General features: G+C 44.8%; 1 protein-coding gene across 4 annotated transcripts; it reads left to right on the forward strand.

Annotated features, from left to right (window-relative positions):
* Positions 1–2,775: 2,775 nt before the first annotated feature.
* On the forward strand, positions 2,776–17,175 carry TDRD6 (tudor domain containing 6). 4 transcript variants are annotated; one of them, XM_065587554.1, is made up of 5 exons: positions 2,781–11,048; positions 11,541–11,689; positions 12,565–12,654; positions 13,532–13,592; positions 16,416–17,175. In XM_065587554.1, exons 1-5 carry the CDS (start codon positions 4,286–4,288, stop codon positions 16,493–16,495), a joined length of 7,143 nt encoding a protein of 2,380 aa, XP_065443626.1. In that variant the 5' UTR covers positions 2,781–4,285; the 3' UTR covers positions 16,496–17,175. The 4 variants fall into 4 exon arrangements, 3 of the variants coding, with proteins under 3 accessions (XP_065443626.1, XP_005297429.2, XP_005297430.2); XM_005297373.4 differs by having other exon boundaries at positions 2,791–11,048; positions 11,571–11,689; XM_005297372.4 differs by lacking the exon at positions 16,416–17,175 and having other exon boundaries at positions 11,571–11,689; positions 13,532–14,494.
* The last annotated feature ends 76 nt before the right edge of the window (positions 17,176–17,251 follow it).

Below are 17,251 nucleotides of genomic sequence, written 5' to 3' on the forward strand. Positions count from 1 at the left end.
GCAGAGTTGGTGGTCTCCATGGCATAAGTGTCCATCACAAAAAGCACGACTCCCAACTAGCAATAAGTACCAGCCGTGCTGCAAGATTCAGCAGAAGCAAAATAACTTACTGAGCAAGTGCACTGAATTACCTTTTTAATCCTAGAGAGGGTTCCTGTAAATGAGGATGAGACATGATTGAGCTCTAGGTAGTGCTATAGAACACGTACCTTTTTAATTGTGCATTATACATGTTCTGTGGATAAATAAGACTCGAGTGTAAATTTTGGAGCCTTTCATGAGAATTAGAGAGAGAGAGAGACACACACACACACAAAGGAAAATCTCCTATAGCTATCTCTTCATTAGAAGTCTGTCATTTCTTAACAAACCAAGCATTAAGTACTAGGTGCTGTAATAGGTTAATACAGTAGATTCAGCTGTGCAGACTTGGCCTCAGATATGTTTGATATAACACGTGAAAGAAAGTGATAGGCTCAACTTATTTCTCAATGGATGTATACCCACTTCACACCACCACTACCTGATTGGACACACTACTGTGCTATTGATTAAATTCACCAGTACAGAGGGAATCACAATGACTAGAGACTGCTTAAGTCCCACAGCAGGTCTTTTGGACAGAGGTGTCTTTTGAGAACCCCAGTGGCAAGTTAGCAGGTCAGGACTAATTTGTACCAGCAGAACGTGGTGTAAAAACATGTATAGTACCTGCCCTCAGTCCGCCTACATCAAGGGTGGACAAACTTTTTGGCCTGAGGGTGGCATCTGGTTTTGGGGAGGCTGTGCCTCCCCAAACAGCCAGGCGTGGCCTGGTCCCCGCCCTCTGTCTAACCCCCCCCCCAGCTTCTTGCCCCCTGATGGTCCCCCCTGGGGGATGGTCCTGCCCCATCCAACCCTCCCCTTTCCCTGTCCCCTGACAGCCCCCGGACCTTCCGCTGCTCCATCCAACCCCCCTGTCTCCTTCGTGACTGCCCCCCCCATGCCCATCCAACCACCCCTTCTTCCTGTCCCCTGACTGCCCCCGGAATCCCTGCCCCCCGCTGCCCCATCCAAGCCCCTCTCTCCTTCCTGACTTCCCCCCCTGGGACCCCTGCCCCCATTCAACCCCTGTTCCCCGACTTCTGACCGCTCTGACCCCATCCACACCCCCGCCCCTGTGACCACCACCCCAAACTCCCCTACCCTCTATCCAACCCCCCCCACTCCCTGCCCCCTTACCACGCTGCCTGGAGCACCGGTGGCTGGCGGCACTACAGCCGCGCTGCCCAGAGCAGCAAAAGAGGCAGCTGCGACACCCGGCGGGAGCCAGCCACACCACTGCACAGCACACAGCACTGGGTCAGGCCGTGGCTCTGCAGCTGCACTGCCCCAGGAGCTCGCAGCCCCGCTGCCCAGAGCACTGCGCCAGCAGTGGGGTGAGCTGAGGCTGCGGGGAGGGGGAACAGCAGGGGAGGAGCCGGGGTCAAGCCTCCCGGGGCAGGAGCTCAGGGGCTGGGCAGGAGGGTCCCGCGGGCCACAGTTGCCCACTTCTGGCCTACATGTTACTGGATTTTTGATCATAAAACACAAAATATTTTCAATCTACAAATTGTTCAATGATGTTATGAACATTTTGAATATCTTAATCAGGGGGAATGGAAACTGAACAACATTCTGCAATCGGAGGATCAAAACTATAGCCTGTCTAACCAGACACCCTCCAAATGCTGTCTGGATTGCAGAGGAGAGGGGAGGATACAACCAGCTGACACTGGCCAACATTTGGTCAGTGTGCTGGAACATAAAGTGCAAGCCTGCTCTGAAAAATTGCTCTGTAAAAATGCAAGGTCCCAGGGTCATGTCTCAGTGTCTCTGATGTCAAATGTTTTCTGTTCATAAGTAGAATTTTTTTTCCTAACTGTCCTGAAAACTCAACCTGAGTTCCTTATTTCTCACACATCATCACAATCAATAATAAATCTGCAGGCTAAATTCTGCCCTCACCTTCAGTGGCCCTGCAAGTCTGGCCACCAAAGTAGACGTATCTGTGGATACACATAAGTAACTATCTCTTCAGATGCTATGTTTACAGTCACTCTTCAGTGTATTACAGCATTTTGATGAAAGACACTGTTTGGCTCTTACTAAAGCTGGACCTAGGCAAGAAATATTTAAGGAAGAAGCATAATGCTTAATAAAGTTTAATATTGATGGCAGATATCTGGCATGCTTTATGTTTACAAATAAATTAAAATGTAAGTATTAAAAGTTGTAAGTCCGTTAAGTGCCAAATACACTAATGCACAGTAATAAACACCCAGGCCACAATGTTCAAACGTAGGTGCCCAAAGTTAGACACTTAAATCCATTAGACAGCTGAATAAATTGTCTGATGTTCAGCCATGTAAAGTGACCATAATTCTTATTTACTTCAGTGGGAAACTAAGCCTCTCTGAAAATCAGGCCATTCTTATTTAGGTGCTTTGTTTTAAACGCCTACGTTTGATTTTTTTTGGTGTACATTTATATGTAAGGCTACGATTTTTTTACAGAGGTCACGGAAGTCATGGAATCCGTGACTTCCAGCGACCTCCATGACTTCAGCCCGTAGCAGCCAGGAGCTGCAAGGTCCCCCTGCCTGCAGGGAGATGCAGGCAGTGGGGGCCCCCCAGAACTCTGGGCCACTGCAGGCAGTGGGGGTACCCCAGAGCTGCTGGGTTGTAGGGGGATCCTGGAGCTCCAAACCCCTACAGGATATTTTTAGAAAAAGTTATGGACAGATCACAGGCTTCCATTATTTTTTCTTTATTGCCCATGACTTTTACTAAAAATATCTGTGACAAAATCTTAACCTTGTTTATTTGTATTACTTGGTCAACATTGCCAATTATGTAGTGTATCAAATTTCTTGAAACAGTACATTTTAAAATGTGTTTAGACCTGCTGGCCTCATTTCTGAGCTGCATTCCCTCTCCTCTATGCCACAGAAATGCAGATAGATAATCCTATCTAGAAATTCCCCAGGATGACTCCCTGGAGATCATAGGAGTGGTGTAATACCCTTATACTCACTTGCCCCAGTTCAGCCCTGCTGCAGGGGTGTATCAGCTCTGGGGTACAGATGGTTTGATTTGTGCATTGGCTATTCTGGGCTGGTGCAGTGGCCCACAGACAGATGTGGGAAGCTGTTTAAGTTACAGCTGTCCCTATCCTGCTAATTTGCAAAACTACTTTATGACACCTGATGGCTAATTTTAGGATCTTATTGTCCTGTGTTTTTGGGGAGCTGGACTTAACACCCAGCCCTCAGCTTGTGTGCCTTAGAGAAATGTTACATGCTAACCATGTGATCCTGCTAGTAGAGGTGTAACACAGATTGCACCCACACAGAAACATGCTCCCAACTGTGCACTGGCATCACAACCACAGTTTGAACTGAGCAGCTGGGTGCGGCCCACGGACAATTCCCAGCACTTAACACTGAGCCCAAGCTGCCATTTACAGAGACAGGTCCCAGCATGAAATGCTTCACCCTGAGCAGTATGCAGTGACAGGTCCCAACATCCAACACTTCACCTGGACCTCAAGTAGTCTGTAGGCAAGTCCCATAGAGTAATGCTTCACCCTGAGCCTGAGTTGCCTGTGGAGACAGCTCCCAGCATGCAATGCTTGGTCCTCAGCCCAAATAGCCTGTAAAAGCAGGTCCCTCCCAGCATGCAATGCTCTCCCCTGATGTCAAGTAGCATGTAAACAAGCCCCGGCATGCCCTGGCTTGCCTGGAGCCCCAGTAGCCTGTAGACACCTCTCAGCATGAAATGCTTCACCCTGAGCAGCCAGGTGCAGCCTAGCAAGGCGACAGGTTGGGACAGAGCCCAGTAGGCTTTGTGTGAGCCAGAGAGCAGGAGCAGGCCTATCCCACCGCCATTCCCCCTGCCACAGGCCTGCACCAAGGGTTATTTCTGGCCCTCACACCCTTCCTTCCTTCCCCGCTGACAGCAGAGCCGCCAACCTGGTCTTACCCACCCCCCTCCCGGGCAAAATGGACCAGACCAACGCAGCCTCCCTCCTAACACAAAGCTCGGACGTTTAACGGACTTTCTTTCTAGTGAAGCCCACGGACCACCCGGCGGCGACGGAACGGGTCACGTGGGGAAGAACAGCCTATGACAGTGCAGCGCTATAGGCGTAGCTGGTCAGTCTCGTGCTGGGCAGTTTGGGGTGGTCACGTGCCTCTAGACCAGCTGAACGGCCGCTAGCTCCCTTCCCAGGGCGCGCGGAGGGGGCGGCCGCGCAGCGCCGCGGGATGTGCTCCGTGCAGGGGATCCCCAGTCCCGGCACCACCATCAGCCTGAGGGTCTCCTTCGTGGACGTTCACCCGGAGGTGCCGCTAGTGCGGCTGTGGGGCCTGCTGGGCGAGCGCCGGGAGGAGTATGCCCGGCTGCACCAGGACATCCAGGCTAAGGCCGGGCCGCGCCTGGTCGGCGCCCCGGGAGCCGTCTGGCCGGCGGCGGGGGCCGGGCTGTGCTCGGGGGACCTGTGCCTGGTGGAACTAGGGGACCATTGGCACCGCTGCCGGGTCGTGAGCCGCCAAGGCCAGCGCTGCCGAGTCTTCCTGCTGGACGAGGGTCGCACGGTGGCGGCCGACGCCTACTACTTGGCCCGGGGCAGGGATGAATTCTTCCACCTGCCCTCCGAGGTGCTGGGCTGCGTGCTGGCCGACCTGGTGCCGCCGGGAGACGGGGCGGCCGTGGCGGGCAGCGGGGAGCAGCCGGCCGCCAGCTGGACGGCGGGCGCCCTGGAGTTCCTGAACTACCTGCACGCCAAGGAGGTGTCGGGGCTGGTGCGAGAGGTGCTGATGCCGCAGTGCCTGGTCCTGCTCGAGCTGCCTTCGCTGCTGGCCCAGATGCACCATCTGGGCCTGGCCAAGCAGGTCACTCCCAGCTGCTTCCGAGCCCTGCTCAAGCGCTGCCTGGCAGCGCCCTGCCTGCACGGCCAGCCCAAGCCGGAGCCCCCCGGCCCTACGTCGGCTCAGCAGTACCCTCTTGCTACCACTCCCCAGCCGGGCCCGGCCGCCCTGGATTTCTTCTACCCACGGCTGCAGCTGGGGGTGACTGAGCCGGTGCTAGTGACCCAGATCTCCGACCCGCACCACGTCTATTGCCAGCTGCAGAGCCTCTCCCAGGAGATCCAGCGCCTCTCGGACTCCTTGCACCAGAGGTACGAGGCGGCGGCCAGGCGGGAGCAGGATCCGCTACCCAAGCCGGGCGCCCCTTGCGCCGCACGCTGCATAGACGGGCGCTGGTACCGCGCGCTATTGCTGGAGATCTTCCCCGGGGAGCAGGGTCGGCTGGTGGTCCAGGTGATCTGCGTGGACTACGGCAGGAAGGAATTCGTCATCGGGGCTAACCTCCGCCGCCTGCCCCTGGAGTGTTTCCGCATGCCGGTAGTGACCTACCCGTGCGCCCTGCAGGGCATCTCGGACAGGGGCTGCGGCTGGTCCTGCTCCCAGCTCAGCGGGCTCAAGGCGCTGCTGCTGGGCAAGGCGGTGAGCGCCCGCATCGAAACCTACAGTCCCTTCGAGCACCTCTACTACGTGAACCTGTATGGGGAGAACGGCCTCAACCTGAACTGCCTCTACGGGGTGCAGAGCGGCTGTCTGGCCCACAGCCTGCTGCGGGGCGGCCAGGGAGCGCAGGAGCGGCCGGAAGAGGAGGACGCCGCCCCTCCTAAGGAGCTGGGGCCGCCGCCGGACACACTCCCCGCAACTGCGGCTCAGAGGGACCCGGCCAGTGCCCACCTGCCGGGCGTGCGGGTGAAGGTGGGAGTGTTCTACCATGCCAAGGTGTCCTTCGTCCGAGACCCGTCCGAGTTCTGGCTGCGGCTGAAGGAGCACCTCCTGCCCTTCAGCCAGCTGATGCGGAGCATGAGCGACTTCTACTCCCGAGCCCAGAAGCTGGACGGCATCGTCCTGGAGCCCCAGCCGAGATCCCTGTGCTGCGCCAAGTGGAAGGAGAACGCCTACTATCGGGCTGTTATCACCAGTGTGCTGGGGAATGGGGTGGAAGTGCACCTGGTGGATAGAGGCAACAGGGAGATCTTGGATTGGTATGAGGTAAAGGAGCTGCTGCCTCAGTTCAGGGAGCTGCCTGCTGTAGCTTTGAAGTGCTGTTTGGCAGATGTGTCTCCCCTGGGAGAGACATGGAGTAAAGAGTCTGTGGCTCACTTTAAAAGGGCAGTGCAGAGCAAAGAGCTGGTGATCCAGGTGTTGGGTACGCAGGGTGACAAGCATGTGATTGAAGTTCTTGACCAGTCTCAAACAGGGGAGAAAAATATAAGCAAAATTTTGTCCCAAGGAGGCTATGCAAAATTCCAAGGGTCTGAGATTCCAGACACTCTTCAGAAGTTATCTGCTCAGTCTCTGAGGCAGGATCCCAAAGAATATGCTGGCGAGGGGGAGCTAGTAAGTTCAACAGCCAGGAAGAGTGGCGTGCAAACCAAAACAATAAGAGACAATATAGCGCTGAATCCCTCTGTGCCTTTGACAGTCAAAGACCAGCCTACTGCAGAAAATTGCCATTTATCAAGTGACTCAGCTCCTGATGAAAAAAAAATTAAGGGAAACCTAAATCTGCCCTCCTCTCTTATACAGTACTACTTGGAAATAAAACCAGGATCTCCTTATGAAGGTCAGCTGAAAGTTGGTAGTACAGTTCAGGTGATAATATCTTATGTTGAAAGTCCTGGCTACTTTTGGTGTCAGTTGAGGAGAAACAACCAAGAACTTGAGTCATTAATGGCTGAAATTCAGGATTATTGCAAGACTTCAGCACAGCCACATTGTTGGGCAAGTCCAGTGTGTTTAGCTAAGTATTCGGAGGATGAGAAATGGTACAGAGCTTTGATTATTAGTGGAGAGTGTTCTACAGAACAGGTAGAAGTAATATATGTTGACTATGGGAACAAGGAGCTGGTTTCTGTAAAGAATCTCTGCTCAATTAATGCAAACTTTCTGAAATTAAAGGCTCAGGCTTTCAGATGCAGCCTTTATAATTTAATCCAACCAAATGGTCAGGATCCTTTTGTTTGGGATGAAAAAGCAATCCAAGCTTTTCAGGAGTTTGTTGATGACACAGCAGATCATTTGGAACTGAAGTGTACAATATTTGCTCTAGCTGCCATAAACAATAAAGAGCTGTTTAATGTTGTGGACTTAATTACACCTTTTCAGAGTGTGTGCCATTTTTTAACCGAGAAAGGGTTGGCCAGACCTGTACCGCCTCAAAAACCTCTGGCACCCACCATTCAGCTACACTCTTACTATTATTCTACACATGACATCAAAATTGGAAGTGAAGAAGAGATTTATGTAACACATGTTGACAATCCATGGAAATTTTACTGCCAACTTGCCAGAAGTGCAAATGTCCTAGAACTGCTCACACATAACATTGGTCGACTAAGCAAAGTACTGCACAGTTTAAAAATGTCACAAAACCCTGGAAACCTATATCTTGCAAGGTATACTGACAATCACTGGTACAGAGGAGCAGTTTTGAAAACCAAGCCTAATAAAGAAGTCATCTTTGTAGACTTTGGGAATACACAGGTGGTAAAGAAAGAAGACTTGATTCCTATACCTAGTGATGCATATGATATCTTACTTTTGCCAATGCAAGCTATAAAATGTTCACTATCTGATATCTCTAATGTACCGAAAGAAGCTACCACATGGTTTGAAACCGCTGTCTTGCATAAGCCTTTAAAGATGATAGTGGTAGCAAAAGAATCTGATGGAAGGCTGATAGTTGAACTGTATGATGGCAATATTCAAATTAATGCAAAAATTAAAGAGAGTTTAAGCTTACCAAGAAATAGAGAGTCTAACAAATATGTAGAAAATGAAACTCTACATTCTAAAAACATAAATGCTAAAGAGAGGAATGAAAACATGAAGTCATCATCAACATACATGAGAAAGTCTGAGAATAAAACTTGGAGATCTGAAATCCAAGGAGAAGACTGCAATACCAAAACCAGCTTTGTATGTAAGGATGTAAAACACTTCCAACCTGCTGCAAAAAGAGAGTTGTCAACCAAGTTTCTAGGATCTGTGGAAAGATTTAACAGTAACAAAGTTTTTCCCTCAGCAAGTACTTCGTTAGTAGGTAAAAAAGTAGATGAAAATAAATCTTTACCCTTTATAAAGAAAGAGATAAAGTCTGATATTAAACCTGATACTGTTAAAACTAGAAATCAAGGAGAAAATAGTATACTTTTCCCAATTAAAAGCATATGTGACTTGCCTCCAAGGAACTTAGTGCCTGGTCTGAAGACTTTAGTATACATTTCTCATGTAAATAACCCTTCAGATTTTTATATTCAATTAGCAAGTGATGAACCTCAACTTAACAATATTTCAGAAGGATTAAACAATAAAACAGGAACAGAGAGTCTCAGTCAACAACAGATGCAAGTAGGAGACTTAATTGGTGCTGTTTTTTCAGAAGATGGCTTGTGGTATCGAGCTGTAGTAAAAGAAAAACTATCTGATGAACAGATAAGTGTACAATATATAGATTATGGCAACACTTCCGTAGTTAATGTTTGTGAAACAAATAGACTGCTTGAAAAATATTCATCAATTCCAATGATGAGTATTCATTCTTCACTGGCTGGAGTTCAGTCTAAAGAGTTTACAAATTGGACACAGGAAGCGGTGAGTTATTTTTCAGAAAGAACAAGTGAAGTTAAAATAAACTGTGAATTTGTAGAGAAACTCAAAGACAGATGGGAAATTGTTCTCTATGACGAGCAAGGTATGATAGCAGTGGATCTGATTAATGAAACCTTTGGAATGAGAGAAGAATCTCAGTCAACAGAAGCACTTGACAGAAGAGAGAGTGGTGCTGATGTGGCAAATCAGTGTGAACCTCTGCCTTTTGAAGAGAAAAATAAAGCTTCTAGTATAACTGACACTAAATCATTCTTCTGGAAGATTCCAGAGGTAGCTCAGACTGTAGAAACCTATGTCACTGTTGTAAAGGGCCCAGAATACTTTTGGTGTCAGATGGCTGACGCAGATAATATAAACTACTTAGAAAAAAAACTACAGGAAACTGGAGAACTTGAAATAAGCAGTGTGGATGACTTCAGGTCTAGTATTAGAAGTGGTGATATTTGCATAGCAAAGTATAGTGAAGATGGAAAACTTTACAGAGCAAAAGTTAGCAGCGTAAAAGGTAACAACCTAACTGTCAGACATGTGGATTATGGATCTGAGGAACTTGTTGGCAGAGAGATGATTAGACAAATTCCTGATCAATTGCTTACAATACCTATGCAAGCATTTCCATGCTGTCTATCTGGATTTAATTCCCCAGAGGGTTCATGGAGTAATGAAGCAAAAGACAAGTTCTATGACATGACTGCAGAATATTTACTAGAGGTCACAGTAATGGAAATACAAAAGGATAACTCTTCTGAAATTCCCTTATCTGTTGTTAAACTGGAATGTAACGGAAAAAACATTAATGAGGAGATGAAACGTTTTTGGCAGTATAACACTGACACGACTTTGGCAAACATTCAGAACGCTTTCAGTGAAAAGAGTGAGGGTCCAGGGACAGATAATACAGGTGCTGTTTGCCTTGAAAGAGCTGCGGCTTCTACTGGAGATGCCGAGCAAGAAAATAGTGCTCTGCAGGATGCTTTACACTGTGCAGAACCATTCCACCTGACAGACAATGGATGTCTAAATACTGCAGGAATTGAAGAAGTGATTCTCAAAACTGCTAATGAGCATCAGACCAATTTTGAAATACTTAATAAAGTGGAGAATCCTTTAGTGAAAAAAGAGAGTGAAAGCGAAACAAAGGTATATGTAGAACCAAAAACATCTGAACCACAGCTTCTTGCCAATAGTGAAACAAAGGACTTAGATCTTGAGCCATCTGAAGCACAGTTCTTGGAGGATGACGAACTCAAAGCAGAGACGTTAGAATTATCACTTGAAGTACAGTCTCTCCTGGGTGAAGAAAGAAAGGAGCAGTTGGAACTTCCATCAGCTGAGGTGCATCCTTCCCTGGATGAGAATGTGAAGCTGTTGGAAATGGAGCAGTTACAAATGCACTCTTCACTTGATGAACTAAAAAAGCTCTTACTGGAGCTAGAGTCACTCGAAGTGTACCCTTCCTTGGGTGACAAAACAAAAGAAGAGATTCTGGAACTGGAGTCATTAGAAATGCAGACTTCCTTGACCGATGAAACAAAGGAAAAATTGTCAGAACTGGAATCACTCCAAGTACAGCTTTTGGATGATGAAACAGGGGAGCTAATGAACCTGAAATCACTTGAAGTGTCACCTTCATTTAGTAATAGAGAGAATTGGTTGGAAATGGAGTCATCACTTGAAATACAGACTGTATGCGGTGATGAAAGAGGGAAACTATTTGAACTGATACCATGTGAGGAGCAGATTTCCTTGGGTGAAGAAACAAAGGAGAGAGTGGATTGGGACTTGGACTTGCTTGAAGTTCATCAAATGAAAGCTGTACCAACTGAGTTGGAAGTGGAGTCTGCCCTAGTAAAAACTTTACTTAGTAATGGAGCCAGAAAGGAGCTGGAACCAGAGATGCACAAAGTACAGTCTTTGCTTGGTGATGAAAGAAAAGAGGTATTGGAACTGATGCCATTGGAAGTGCAGGCTTCTCTTGGTGATGAAACAAGGAAGGACCATCTAGAGTTGGAACCATCTAATTTAGAGCTTTCTGTAGATAGTGCAGATCAGCTTTCATTCCCCAAAACTGACTTAAAAAAACAAGTGTCTACTTGCCCTGTAGAGCTGTGTGGTGTAGGACAAGCTGATAGCAGAGGTGAAAAATGTAAGAAATGGCTAACTTTGCAAGAGAAGAGTTGTGCAGAACAGATGGAATCAGACTTGCATAAAGTGTTCAGAGAGTATAAAACTATTCTTGTGAGTGGGGAGTCCTTGAGGCATAACCCCTCAGATGAAGAAGAAATTGAAATAAGAGAAAAGCAGGATGCAACTTTAGCTGGTCATGGTGCAGGTATGTACCTTAATTATTTTAAAGAGCTATAGAATCAAACTGTACAGCACAGTAACATTTGTTTTAAAAAATCAGTTGCAAATGCAAAATGTAGCTTAATTTTTCATAAAATATTTGACTTGGGGTGTGTTTTGGAGAAGAAACTAATTGTAATAAGTCTACATTTTAAGATTAGATGTGGGGAGGAGATGGGGAAATGAGGACTGTGAGGTAAAGTGCATAGAAAGTGCTATAGTTGCTAAAGGAATAATATATGAACAGTGTTGTGGTCCATGAGACACTCTTGATTTACATCTGTTCCACCCTTAAAACCTCTTAAATTCCTGGGTTTTAGTAATGAGTTAGCACTGCAAATATCTCCTGTAAAATTTGTCCATTACTAACTCTAACAAATAGGAGTAGTTTCTTACCTGCAAACAGAGACAGAAAAGACAGCTGGCAGAGGCAGTTAAATACATTGACAGTTTTTAATCAAGTCTAAAACTGTTACAGCAAATTTTGGTGACATTTCAAATCTTGTAGAGCAAAGTGAGCATGCCTGTAATCTAGAGGGGTTTGCTGTTGGCTCCAAATGTATGGTGTGGACATGTCTGAAGTGGTGTGAGGCTCGGATTTTGGAGATATCTGATGAAGGCACCAAGGTAAGGAGGACTTCAGAGCTCTCTCCATGTGTAGAAAAGATTCCACGTATATTAGAAATGCTTTAGTTGCTCTATGTGCATCCCACGTTCTCCAGACTCTCAGATTATTAGAGAGGTTCCAATTACAGAGATTAAAACAGTTACAGTAGAACCTCAGAGTTACGAACACCAGTGTTATGAACTGATCAGTCAGCCACACACCTCGTTTGGAACTGGAAATACACAATCCGGCTGCAGCAGAGACCAAAACAAAAAAACCCACATCAAATACAGTGCAATACTGGGTTAAACGCAAACTACTAAAAAAATAAAGGGAAAGCAGCATTTTTCTTCTGCATAGTAAAGCTTCAAAACTGTATTAAGTCAATGTTCAGTTGTAAACTTTTGAAAGAACAACCATAACGTTTTTTTCAGAGTTACAAACACAAACGACCTCCATTCTCAGCGTAACTCTGAGGTTCTACTGTGGTTAGCGTTGCTTGCTGCTTCTGGATTTCTAGAATACAGAGTTACAGTTGCCTTTTGTATTGGGAGATTGACTTACTCAATGGAAATTCACTTGGTAAGTGGATGCCAGGAGGTGCCAATGTAAAGGTTTTCAAGAAATTTCTATTAAAGCTTTGTTTCCTAGTTTGATTTTGAATGGTTTTGAAGAGTAGCTGCAGATATCTGATTATGCACTTTAGACAAATAAATGTCTAAACCAGAAACTGAACACTACATACTCTTTCTCCCTTTCATTTTACAGGGATTGTATACTTTACATGATATGCCAGTTGTGGACTTTTTTTCCATTAATGGGTTGTGTTGTGTTCTATGTATTCTGTAGAACTGGTAATACCTGCTAGACTAAGGTTAATGTCTTATCTGAACAGGTTTTGAATCTCTCTACTGGCAATGAGGAGATAGTGAATCCTGAGCATGTTTGGAATGGCATTCCTGAAGTGACGAAGAGTCCATATGAGGTACAGTGTTATTGCTCTTGGTAAATATTTGGGGAAACCTAATGGAGATAAAATATCAAGTGTCTGGAATTATGAGTTGTAATCTTTGTGTGACCATGAGGGATGACACCTACGCCCACCCACCTATCCAACCTTTATCTGGAAAATCTGAATGTTAAAGTTCATCAGACTGCCTGATACACTGTAGTGTCTACGTGACCTCTGTGGCCCTCCTTTTTTAAAACCTGAAGAGTGGAGTATAACTGGCTAGCCCTCAGCCTGTTGTTTTGATTAGGAATATTTTGGGTTGTGTGAAATCCAGTTCCAGAAAACAGGTGATATTGAAAGTGAATAAACACAGAAGGAATATCAGCAAGTGCAGAAGCTGCTTATTGCTGTCAGACTTGACAGTTCTGAATAATGCTATTGGTGCATCAATTCTGGCAGTATAGTGCTAACAAAGAACTTAAAGAAACATTGCACAAGGAACAATGTGAAATATTTCATAACTATTTAGTAATAGAAATGATCTTAAAGAGGTCTTGCATTTGTATTTTGCTTTGAGGACAGTGCTGTTATGGCATTACGTCCAGGAACCTAATCTTGAATTGTGCCAGAGTCATTTGTCACACATGTTGATTATTATGAAGAAGGTGGTGGAATCAATTTTCTGCTTCTTCATTCCTGCAACAGAAGCCTGGCTTGAAGAAATAAGATGGACACAAAGCTAGTTCTAGTGGTTGAGATAGGAAAATAATTTTCATACCTGAGCATGAGTGAATACCTGAGTGTTAATATAAAAATCAGTCTACTTTTAAATCAGATGCAGATACAAAAAGTATTTAAGCAGTTGTGCTTTTGTCCCTTTCAACAGAACCTGTTTTTATTTTTGTTTTAGGCAGCGTTCCATGTGACAGATAAGGAGTGCAAGTTATCAGTGGAGGGCTCAGAGTTGAAAGGTAGTACTTCAATTTTTCTTTCTAAACTCCTGCCATATGAAGAGTTCATTGTTAGTTGGATGTTAAGTATCTGTCTTTTGCTTCAAAAAGCTAAAAGCATAATATTCTAGTATATTATAAACAGAATAACTTCCAGCTGTGAAATGCAATTGGACTAACTGGTCACTTTGGAATAATTTTTTGGGTTCTTCACTAGCAGGTACAGCACAGGCAGTAACAGTGCAAGACCCCCGCATATTGCCTTGTCTGGGAGGACTATCCCTAAGGGGAAATAATAGTTCTGTTTTCATGCCTGGTCAAATCCTTGGCCTTTCTGCTGAGTGTACCAGTTATGGCTATCTCTTCGTACTTTTCCACTTGGAGAATTGAACTGTGATCACTAAGTCAGGTCTTGTAGGTCCCAAATCTTTGTAAAATGGTAGTGACTGTCACATGGAAGTCTTTGTATCCATTACTGATCACCTGAGGCACGTGGTCTCTTTGTAGCTCTTTCCTTATTTTTGTTCTTTCTTACAAAAAAAAGTACAAGAAACCCTTATGTCCTTCTGTTTTTTTCTTTGAGCTGATGGGGTTTAACTTGCCAACTTGTTGACTGATACTAGAAATAAAAAGCTTAGCTGGTGATACTTTCTTCCTGCCTTTTTACAGTGCCTGAAAAAGCTATTAGCTAATCTGCTTTTCTCATTTGAGTCAAAGGTGTATAATAGACCTTCCTACAACTAGCATCGGTTTACTTAAGTTTGTCTGGTTTATTGCCAGGATTCTTTTTTTTTCAGTACTGTAATGTACACATAGAGGATGGCAACCTACTACTGCTATCAGGCACTCCATTAGTTCAAGTGACAGAGATCTGTGGTGGATTGAAAGGTGATTGAAAGGTTCCAACACTGCTTATTGACATCTAGATGGGTCACATGCCATGTGAAGGCATTTCTGTTTTTTTGTTTGTCTTTTCAGTTTGTTTTCTGAAAACCCGAGAAATTACACACAAAACTACATTGAAAAAAATTATTGAGGCTGCAATGTCAAGCCCTCAAAAGTGAGGAAATGCCACGCTTAAGGTGCAACCTTAATTTGGCCCCCTTGTGCATATGCATTCTTATGGTCTTTAATTACATGATCACAAATTATTTTTTCCACAGGTCCTTTGCCTCATTCAGTGTACAGGATGGTCTTGCTCTGGGGATGAATTAGGATTGTGTGGTAAAGGAGACTGTTGTCTCTTCAACTTCTGCTGCATTATTTGTTGCAGAAGTTGAAAGGTGTGTAGTGAATGAGGCAGTGCATTGCAGGAAGAGAAAATGGGTCTGGTGATCGAGGTAAGTGAATGCTACCCTGAAGAACCAGATTCTATCTTTGCCTGTGCCATAGAGTCCCTATGTGATGCTGGGGTTACAGTGGGATGCTCTTAAACCAAACTTTCCACAGGCAGTCGCTAATTGTGTTCCATTTTCTGGGTGCCCAAATTGAGGCCCTGGTTTCTGATGTGTTGATTTCAGTAGATGTGAATGCTCAATAGAAGCTGTGCTTTGAACTTGTAGAGTGCTATATAATGCTAAGTACTCTGAAAAATCAGATCCTAGGTGTCTCAGGGCACCCAAAACTAGCTGATACCTTTGACATTATTCTCTGGCCTTGTCTTCACTTACCGGAGGGTCCGGCGGCAGGCAATCGATGTTCTGGGATCGATTTATCGCGTCTGGTTAAGACGCGATAAATCGATCCCGGAAGTGCTCGCCGAGAGGAGTACGCGGCATCGACGGGGGAGCCTGCCTGCCGCGTCTGGACCGCAGTAAGTTCGGACTAAGGTACTTCGAAGGTTATTAACGTAGCTGAATTTGCATACCTTAGTCCGAAGTGGGGACTTAGTGGGGACCAGGCCTCTGTCTCAACTCCTCATGTGTAAAATGCAGATATTACCACCCTCCCCAAGAGTGCCATAGAGGAATTAATAATCCTGTCTTCAGAGCAGAGTATGAATAGTGTGCATTATATAAGGATAAAATAAAATATTGAATATCTGATCATTGAGCATCATCCATCCTGTGCATAGAATGAAGCAAGGGTCCTCTTATCATGTAATTAGACCATCAGAATGCATATGCACAAGGAGTGCACAGGTAACCATCATGCTGGTATTTCCTAACTCTCGAGTGCTTGACTTTCTAACTGTAATGTCTATTAACAGTTTTTCTGTGTTTACAAAAAAAAATTGTGTGCATGCATATGAGAGAGCAAGCGAGGTCTAATCAGAATATCTTAGTCAAATGTGTATAAGTCTGCAAATGGTGGCCGGTTCCCTTTCATTCAGTCCTGTTAATGACTGTTTTAACTTTAAAGAACCTTCAGATACAAACTGATCTATCCACAGAATGTCACAGTATCTGAATGACTGATCCAAACTGTACATGTTACCAGAATCAACGTTTTATTGATAAAACACTATCTTAAACTACTTTTTTAAATATCTACTATGACTATCATGTTCCACCTGCAGGTGGAATGGGTTAGCTCTTAAACTGAAGACTGTCTTGTAAACATCGCACACTTGCATCCAGCTGAATCACTTCACCTTTGACTAAAGTTCCAGCTGCCTTAGTTAATAGATATTAATTGTACACAATAGTCTTTCAAATGTGTGATTGTTGGGGTAAACTTAGTACAGGACCATGAAGTAGACAAAGTTAGTCTGAAATTGTACTAGTCTTTCAGACTACCAAAAAACATACAGGTCACACTCTTTAGTGACTGTTACAGCGTAAGTATATTTTTGGATCTTCATGGTCCTATTCTTACCTCTGTCTTTCTTTCCTCTTTTCCTAGAAAAAAGGGCTAGTTGTGGCTCAGATGTAATGGTTGACCCATATATGTTGTCCAGCAGTCCTGAAAATACCACAGAGTAAGGCGTCTAGTTCACTATCGTCACGTGTTGGAGAAGAAAAGTCTTATGACCACGTATTTTCCCGAGATGACTGAGTTATACATTGTAGAAGTATTTTGAGCATGGTTTTCAAGCAGCTGAGCAAATAATGTCTAACTTGTATGCTATATTTCTGTAATAGCACTTCACACTTGTGTAAGACAACAAAATGCCTACATGGAATCTATAGATGTTTTGATAGTGCTGGCATCTAGCTTCTTAAAATTGCGCTGCCTTCGTTTAAGTAAGAATTTGGGCAGCCCTTGACCAGTGGCGTTTCAGCTATTGAATGTTTTAGTCTTTTGCACCAGTAGCTGTAATAACTAGATTGTTGTTAAAATTTTTGCATATGTAGATTGCTTAAACTCTTTATTTCTATTGGAACTATACCTGATTTAAGTTTGGGTTTGCTTAAATGAAGGTTATTCAGATGTATACAAACGACTGTACGTTATGCAACACTGCTTTCTGATGAACACTGAGAAGATTTCTTTGTTAGAAAAGCTCTCCTAAAAAAAAATTAGAGGATATTTTGCACCAGTTACTTTGAATGTTTTGTTCTCTTTATGGTAAACAATATTTACTTCAGTTTGAACTCTGCATTTATACTACTATACTAACTATGGAACAAGCTGGAATAAAGCTGATGCTGATGCATTGTTATCTTGTCTTGATCTTTTAGATTTCTCCACTACACTACTTTCTTTAGTGTATAAGGGACACTTCCTTTATCTATAAT

The sequence above is a fragment of the Chrysemys picta genome, chromosome 3 (genome assembly GCF_011386835.1).
Source record: "Chrysemys picta bellii isolate R12L10 chromosome 3, ASM1138683v2, whole genome shotgun sequence".
Classification (NCBI taxonomy): Eukaryota; Metazoa; Chordata; order Testudines; family Emydidae; genus Chrysemys; species Chrysemys picta.